This window comes from Plectropomus leopardus, chromosome 11, assembly GCF_008729295.1.
Source record: "Plectropomus leopardus isolate mb chromosome 11, YSFRI_Pleo_2.0, whole genome shotgun sequence".
NCBI classification, from domain to species: domain Eukaryota; kingdom Metazoa; phylum Chordata; class Actinopteri; order Perciformes; family Serranidae; genus Plectropomus; species Plectropomus leopardus.
This window is the reverse complement of record NC_056473.1, coordinates 24,559,991-24,568,438: the sequence shown is the minus strand read 5'-3', so window position 1 is coordinate 24,568,438 and position 8,448 is coordinate 24,559,991. Positions and strand designations below refer to the sequence as shown.

Here is an 8,448-nt window from a genome sequence, read left to right as displayed (position 1 = left end):
CAGAAACTCTGGATACATGAAAATCAGCTATTTTCCATTTTGGTCAAGCTCCCCCTTAGCACACAGGAGAGAAAAAATCCTAGTGCTGGACATAAACATGATAATTGCTTAACGCTGCACTCAAAATATGGCCTCATTAGTGACTGTCAATTTAAACTAACGCATTCTCATCCTAAATCATCATTTGGTATCTTACGCCAAAATCACTCACAAAGCAACAGTATTTGACCACTTTGGAATGAGAATGGACTGGTTTAACAAATAAACAAAATCTTCAGCTTTAACGAGTTGCTTTTGCGCTTACTTGTGACCACCTCCTGTATTCAGCCATGTTTTTTCATGTTTATTTAAAAAGTCTGATCAAATTCTAAAATTGATATGTCACATTTATAAATGTGTTTGTGACCATATGTTTTCAGAACTCTTATCTGTCTGTGGGAGAAAAAAGTGCATTTATTCCATCATCTGTTTTCTCTTTGCACTGGTAGCTTTTTCACGAGTTTAACAGTATCTCTCGTTGTGTCAGAGAGAGGCCACCTGGATGAGGTGAGCCTACAGATGGATATGAAAAAGGGGAGATAAAGGTGACATAGAAGTGTTTCCAGCTGAGGATCAGTGTGTTGTGGTAAAAACTTGCTTGTTTGGGGTCTACTGTTGGATTCTGTACATACACATGTTTGCAACTGTGCTTTGGGGTTGACCTTGTTTTTTTTCTAAATCAGCTGCTTGCATCAGGTGTCAGAAGTTGACTGTTGGGATCCCATCAAAGGAAGGGTATAAATACAAGACACAAGGAGACAGAGAGGAGCAATCCCACTGTATGAAGCCTGAACTCCTGGTAACAGATGCTCCATGCTGAGACAGACTCTAACGTAGACAGTATACGTTGTGTGTAGGGCCTTGGCTCAAGGGCTTCCCTTGTGTTCCCATGCGGAGAGGACCCCCAGGGGAGCTGACACGCAGCTGAGACCAAAAAAACAAGGTAAGAGCCCAGCTGACACACATGCATACAGGCTCAGCTGTTTGTCTCAAAGGAGAGTTCAACATGTCAAGTGCGCTGAGAGCCGGGAAATGAAGGAGCACTGCCAGACTCGAGCCTCCCAGGGAGAAAACGTAACGAGAAGTCTGAAAGATGGATAGACAGAAGACGCTAGAGTGTGTGTGCTATAGCTGTGCAATGGTAAGATTGTTTGACTGCTTCATCGTCTGAACTTAGAGTGGGAGGAGATAAAATAAGGTCTGTCAGTGCAGCAGGATCACTGATCCTACCTGTGCCATATCATAAGAGCTCTTGAAATATGACTTAAATTGAGCAATGTTGTATTTGGAATAAGTCTTTATGATCTTTATTCAATATGATAGTCCCTTGTTTTCTCTCCCCTCCTGTTTGGTCAATATATGTAATATGAAATAAGTTTCCTGTATCTCAGAGTTCTTTCCCCCCTGCATTTTAAATGCCAGTCGGAGGCTCCCGGGGCTCCAATTCTCTCTCTAGCCAAGAAAATGACTAATATAAATGATTGACAGCCTTGCAGGGATAAGGTTGCCCATTTAGCAAACTCGCTGTGTCAAAGGAAAAAAGTCACAATGGCTCCCTGAGCGATTGGATTGGAGATGAGAGAAATGAAGATTTTTGTGCTGTATCGATCCCCCAATGCTTGTCTCATGCATTTTACACGAGATCTAAATGCCACTTATGGTATAATACAGCACTCCAGGTCTGGGCTCGCTGCTCTCTGTTCAGCAGGATTTCAGGGTAGCAGGTGTACGAATTCAACAGGAATCAAGTAAAGCTGTTCGATTGTGTCGTGGGATCAACGCTGAGAATGCACTGGGGATATCTGAGCATTTGAACCTTTGAATCTTTTCTCTGCATCCATGTATCTTCTGGGCCCAGTTGTTAAAAAAATTGATCCACATCAGAATGATCTGGAATTGGTAATCCGATGTTTTGCTACCCAGGATCAGCTAATCCATTTAACTTTTTTTACCAGTTTTTCCAAGCCATTGGATACAAATTTTTCAAGATTACCAAATTCAGATGACCATTGCGCTAAAAGGGGATCCATTTCACACTGTAGGCTATACGAGCTATGTAAGGAACGTAGACAGCATGTTCTCTTTCATTTGAAGTGAGAGAAAAACATACAATAAAATAATACAAACATCACCCGTCAATTTAAATTTCTGTTAAATCGTTTTGTTTTTGTTTGGTTTTTTTTACATTTTTCTTTACTGCACTGAGAGGCTTAATAGGTAGCATGATGTCTAATTTCTATTGTATCTACTTTATCACTGTAACGCTCAAACAAATCAGGTGCAAAATATAAATACATGTATAGATACTACATGTATGATTGTATTGACCGGTTTAAACATTTTATTACATTTTGTCTCTGAAAGCTCCCTTTAATTAACCGCTCTGCTGGGTCAGGATAATCCTGATTTTTTTGGATCAAAGATATCCCAATCCTACTAAAAAGTTTAGAATAACACAAACTGAAGGTTTGATCCAGATCCAAGACTGGATTACGTAATCTAATCCAATTTTAGAATCCTTTTAAAACAACTGATTTTCAAGATTTGTATCCGATTTGATAGCTAAAATCCGATCAGATTACTTTGTAATAACTGGGCCCTGGATGGCTGAAATATTTTTTTTCTAACTTTTTTGATACATCAAGCTAAGCTCTTCTTTCCTCTCTAGACGTCTAAATCACATCATGGCGGAGGAGAGCCTGGAGACAGATGGCCCCAGATCCTCCATGCCGGCTGAGCTCCACCATCCCCACTCTAAATACTCTCAGTGGAAGTTTAAACTGTTTAGGGTGAAGTCCATGGAGAAAGCCCCTCTCCCTCTCCCCCCCAGCGAGACGCAATCTGAAAAAGGAGCCTTGTTAGGGAGCTCGCCTCCTGCAGCTCCAAATATAGAGTTAGATAATGGCGAGGGTCCAGGGAGTGTTATGAAATTGTGCCTTGGGGGGAAAAGCAAGGAAAATGTGGAGGGCCCTGGCCGCAGGGTAGATATGAAGCTACAGGAAATGGACACCCACATGAACCACCTCAGGTAAAACATGTCACTATACTATATCCATTTCACGTTATCATATGGATTTCTTTCTTTGACAAACCCTGTTCTTTACTCTGTGAAGGGGCTTGTGCCGTCTCTGTGGAATAGTGTTGAGAAAAGTCAAAGGACCGGTGCACGATGTCCATGGGGATCTGGATGAGGTCAGCAAATGTGCCCTGCGTAAAATGAACTGCAAGATGATCAGCTGGCCAGAGGTCATCCTCAAAGTCTTCAAAGTGGACGTGACAGAGGACACGGAATCCGTCCACCCTCTTTCCTTCTGCCATCGCTGCTGGGTGGTCGCCATACGAGGAGGAGGCGTCTGCAGCTTCACCAAAACAAGCGTCCCTGAGTGGATACCCCACTCCTCCCCCTGCTACCTTTGCTCTCCCAGGAAACCATCATTCCAGCGGACAGGAAGGAAGAGGAGGAAAGCCATTCCCAGAGCCCAGAGTTTGTCAAAAAGGACCAGGCGGGACCAAAGTGACAGCACTAGCATTGGTGAGAGGACGGCTCTGAGGTCCTTCAGAGACACTTATCCCGGTCCTGTGCTCAGGACGTGGAGGAGACCCAGCACCCAGAGAGAGCAATGGGTGAGGAACTTCACCCACTGCCAGAAAGACCACCTGAATACCAAGCTCATCTCTGAGAAGCTCCCTGTCGACTTCCTCTTTTCTTTCGCCTGCTTGGTGTGTGACCACCTGCTTTCTGATCCAGTCCAGTCCCCTTGTGGGCACCTCTTCTGCCGCAGCTGTATCATAAAATACAACCATGTTCTGGGACCTCATTGCCCGGCCTGCAACTTGTCCTGCACCCCTGATGATCTCACACCGCCTGCCAAAGCCTTCTTATCAGCCCTACACTCCCTGCCTCTGCTCTGCCCCAGGAGCGGCTGTTGTAAGCAGGTAAGGCTAGACTCATTTAAAGCTCATTGTCTGAGCCATGAGCTGGGTGAGCAGGACACAAAGCAGCAGTCATCAGAACTTGACTTGCTAACCAATAAGGGGGGAAGACCCCGTCAGCACCTGCTATCGCTAACCCGCCGTGCCCAGAAGCATCGGCTCAGGGACATGAAGAACCAATTGAAGGCGTTTGCGGACAGAGAGGAAGGTGGCGACCTCAAATCTGTGTGTCAGACTCTGTTCCTGCTCGCACTGAGGTCTGGGAATGAACACCGGCAGGCGGATGAGCTGGAGGCCATGATGCAAGGTACGAGGCTATTATAAGGCTCAATCAACACATAACCCTCCTCAGCCAATAGAAAGGGACATAAACAAATGAAACTTATGATAGTGTTTGCTCATTAATATTTCTGCCTTTCTCCGAGGAATACTCATAAATAACAATGAGTTGAAAAGTTCGCTTCTGAAAAGAGAGAAGAAAGTTTCTTGTGATTTTTGATTGAAAAGCATTTCATTATTGTCCATCCCAGCTTACTGAACGCTCAGCCCCTCCCAGCTTCTCTCCTACTCTCACTCTCTGCCTGCTTGTCCGTCAGTCTCTCAGTCTCACACTCCCTTTAATGCACAATAACAACTCTTGTGAAGGGGCTGTTAGAATCAAAACAACATCAGCAGCCCTTGTATCTGCAAATTACACAGACAGCACCATCCTCCTCTCTGGGGAATAGAAGCCAGCTGGTGTCTGTTTTCATCTGCAGCCAATACATCACTTTTGCCAGCTTCACTGATTCACCCTCTGTCCCCTTATAACATTTGGAAATTAGGAAATATTGGATTTTGTAATCATCGGGCTTGTGGGCTTTTGACAATGATACATTCACATTTGGGTGTTAAATTTGCAATTTTCTCTGTCTCATAGTATAAATGACTCCAAATGCGGGATATCAAATGAGGAAATGTTAGATACTGCAGTTCTTTTCAAAGCACTAGAAATGGGCTTCCACGGCTCGGTGTTAAATAATTCTCTTCATGTCTAAATCCTTTCCTCTCGCCTTTTTTTTTTTTTTTTTTTTTTTTTTACTTTTGCCTCTTTCTGTCTCCCTCCTAAACTTTCTCTTTTCATTTTCTCTCTCTGCAGGCAGAGGCTTTGGGTTGCATCCTGCTGTGTGCCTGGCCATTCGGGTCAACACTTTCCTGAGCTGCAGCCAGTACCACAAGATGTACCGGACTGTCAAAGCCACCAGCGGCCGCCAGATCTTTCAGCCCCTGCACACCCTGCGAAACGCAGAGAAGGAGCTTCTCCCTGGCTTTCACCAGTTTGAATGGCAGCCGGCTCTCAAGAATGTGTCCACATTGTGCAGCGTTGGCATTATTAATGGGCTCTCTGGATGGGCTTCCTCGGTGGATGACATCCCGGCTGACACCATCACTCGACGCTTTCGCTATGATGTGGCACTGGTGTCAGCATTAAAGGATCTGGAGGAGGACATCATGGACGGGCTGCGAGAGAGTGGGATGGAAGACAGTGCTTGCACCTCAGGCTTCAGTGTCATGATCAAGGAATCCTGTGATGGCATGGGCGATGTCAGCGAGAAGCACGGTGGAGGGCCGGCTGTTCCTGAGAAGGCTGTACGTTTCTCTTTCACTATTATGTCTGTCTCGGTCCTGGCAGACGGCGAGGAGAAAGAGGTTACCATCTTCACTGAGCCAAAGCCAAACTCAGAACTGTCCTGTAAGCCCCTCTGCCTGATGTTTGTGGATGAGTCAGACCATGAGACGCTCACAGCCGTCTTGGGGCCTTTAGTTGCAGAGCGTAACGCAATGAAAGAAAGCAGGCTCATCCTGTCTGTGGGCGGACTCGCTCGCTCCTTCCGTTTTCACTTCAGAGGCACGGGATACGATGAGAAGATGGTGCGCGAGATGGAGGGCCTCGAGGCTTCGGGGTCCACCTATGTCTGCACTCTTTGTGACTCAACTCGGGCAGAAGCCTCCCAAAACATGGTGCTCCACTCCATCACCCGCAGTCATGAAGAGAACCTAGATCGGTATGAGATATGGAGAACCAACCCCTTTTCCGAGTCTGCAGAAGAGCTGCGAGACAGAGTCAAAGGGGTCTCCGCCAAGCCCTTCATGGAGACCCAGCCCACGCTGGATGCATTACACTGCGACATCGGGAATGCCTCCGAGTTCTACAAAATCTTCCAGGACGAGATCGGGGAGGTGTACAAAAAGGTCAACCCCAGCCGGGAGGAGCGGCGCAGCTGGAGGGCAGCCCTCGATAAACAGCTGAGGAGGAAGATGAAGCTAAAACCAGTGATGCGGATGAATGGGAACTATGCCCGCAGGCTAATGACCCAAGAGGCCGTGGAGGTTGTGTGTGAGCTGGTGCCCTCGGAGGAGAGGGGGGAGGCCCTGAGGGAGCTGATGAGGATCTACCTCCAGATGAAGCCCGTGTGGCGCGCCACCTGCCCTGCCAAAGAGTGCCCCGACCAGCTGTGCCGCTACAGTTTTAACTCCCAGCGTTTCGCCGACCTCCTCTCCTCCACCTTCAAACACAGGTACAACGGAAAGATAACCAACTACCTGCACAAGACCCTGGCCCATGTGCCAGAAATCGTAGAGAGGGATGGATCCATAGGAGCCTGGGCCAGCGAGGGGAACGAGTCGGCCAACAAACTGTTCAGGCGCTTCCGGAAGATGAATGCTCGTCAGTCAAAAGCCTTTGAGCTGGAGGACGTGTTGAAGCATCACTGGCTCTACACGTCCAAGTGCTTGCAGAAATTTATGGAAGCTCATAAGGACTCGGCCAAAGCTCTGCAAGCTACCATTGACCCTGTAGAGAGCCAGGATTATGAGGACATGTCTCTGGAAGATAATGACTTTTGATTTTTCTCGAGATAATTGCATATTTGAATTACCTCTATCAGTGATATTGACTTGTTTTCGTATTAACTTTCTATACTCATTCACTGATATTTAGAACAATGGAGGGTGAAGCTTGTGGACTTAAAGTCAACACCCCCCCCACCCCCCCCATTTGTTGTGATTCAAATCAATATCATCCTTTATTGTTATATATATATAATATAATAATAAAAACTAACCAATTTCCTGCTCTCAGACAGAGTAATTTTTCAAACCTTGACGGAAACCCCTTTTTGTTTTTTTTATATTACCAAGATAGATTAGTCTCAATTATTTGTGTGAACAGCTCCACAATCTGTGTGTTATTGTGTAATTTGTGAAAATAACACAGCTTGCACAAATACAAGAAAGATTTGTAAACTTACAAAAATATTTTGCAAATATAAAACAGATTTGTAAATTCACAAATGAATTCCTCAAATTTTCAAAACAAGTTGAATACTTGAATACATGAAAAACATTTACAAATAAACTAAAGCATCTGTGAGTATCGTTCTCATTTACAACTTTAGAACAAATATTTGAATCCAGATTTCATTTGTGAATCTCAATTATACATTTGCAGATTTGTGTTTTAGTTTTGTTTGTTTTTATATGGAATTTCTTTTTGTATTTTCAGACCGGTTTTACATTTTTTTTGTGTTTGTGAAAGTTGTTTTGCATTTACAGGTTATACATTAACACATGGATTGGTGATCTCCTCACACAAATAATATTGTGACAAATCTATTGCCATAAAATTTGTGTTTTGTTTGTTTTTAATTTTTGGATTTGTACATCCTTGTTGTGTACATGTAAAAATAAGCCTAGCTTCGTTAGCTGTGCTGCTGCAGTACAGAGATGGGACAGCAAAGAAATATAGAAGTAACACACAGGTTTCTTTTCTCTTGCTCTTAGCAGGAAAGTTCTTTTTTTTATCTTCACCGTCTGTGAAATATGGCGCAGTTTATTGTATTGCAAGGATGTGACACATTTATGAATTTATATAGAGCGGATATTTATGGAAACAGATGAAAGTGCTGTAAGTCATGGAGGGAAATTGTGTTAAAAAGACCACATTTGTGGCCACTGTATTAATATATCATTTGAGCTGGAGCAAAATGCAATCACAGAGACCCAAATGTTCTTTGTTTCATGAGTGCCCTCTGAAAAAGATTACTTTAGTGCTTTATCGTGGGATCCCTGAGGGGCAGAATAGATGCCAGGTCACTTTGAACCAATTTTTATCTCTTTTAGTTTTTGCACAGTGGAGGATAGATGATACTTATTCGAATTCTTCTCATAAAATAAAGCATAGACTGACCTTTTTGTTGATATCATAAAAATACAGTATGGTCCATTACGAAGCCTAATACCCCATGGACTCTCCGGCAGGCAGGGATTTTTCTTAAGTTCTGTATATAACCTGGCTCCTTTTCTCTGCGGATATTTCTTCATCGCTGCGGTTGACAGAGGAGAGGGATGAGCGGGAGCTTGAAAGACCCGATGTAAACGGATTTGTTGGCAACTTTATTTGTTTGATTGATTGATTATATTGTCTTTTTTTCTGCA

At 44.2% G+C, this 8,448-nt stretch overlaps 1 protein-coding gene across 2 annotated transcripts; it reads left to right on the top strand.

The window, feature by feature from the left end:
• The first annotated feature begins 831 nt into the window (after positions 1–831).
• On the top strand, positions 832–7,001 carry rag1 (recombination activating 1). Of its 2 annotated transcripts, none has more exons than XM_042495445.1 (4): positions 832–982; positions 2,708–3,067; positions 3,153–4,279; positions 5,111–7,001. In XM_042495445.1, exons 2-4 carry the CDS (start codon positions 2,724–2,726, stop codon positions 6,856–6,858), a joined length of 3,219 nt encoding a protein of 1,072 aa, XP_042351379.1. In that variant the 5' UTR covers positions 832–982; positions 2,708–2,723; the 3' UTR covers positions 6,859–7,001. The 2 variants fall into 2 exon arrangements, with proteins under 2 accessions (XP_042351379.1, XP_042351380.1); XM_042495446.1 differs by having other exon boundaries at positions 832–1,180.
• The last annotated feature ends 1,447 nt before the right edge of the window (positions 7,002–8,448 follow it).

Excerpts from the sequence above, each read along its gene's own strand:
- rag1 (XM_042495445.1), top strand. The coding sequence starts at position 2,724 with ATGGCGGAGGAGAGCCTGGAGACAGATGGCCCCAGATCCTCCATGCCG. Across the intron at positions 3,068-3,152 it reads ACCCACATGAACCACCTCAG|GGGCTTGTGCCGTCTCTGTG; the intron begins GTAAAACATGTC and ends TACTCTGTGAAG. Across the intron at positions 4,280-5,110 it reads GCTGGAGGCCATGATGCAAG|GCAGAGGCTTTGGGTTGCAT; the intron begins GTACGAGGCTAT and ends CTCTCTCTGCAG.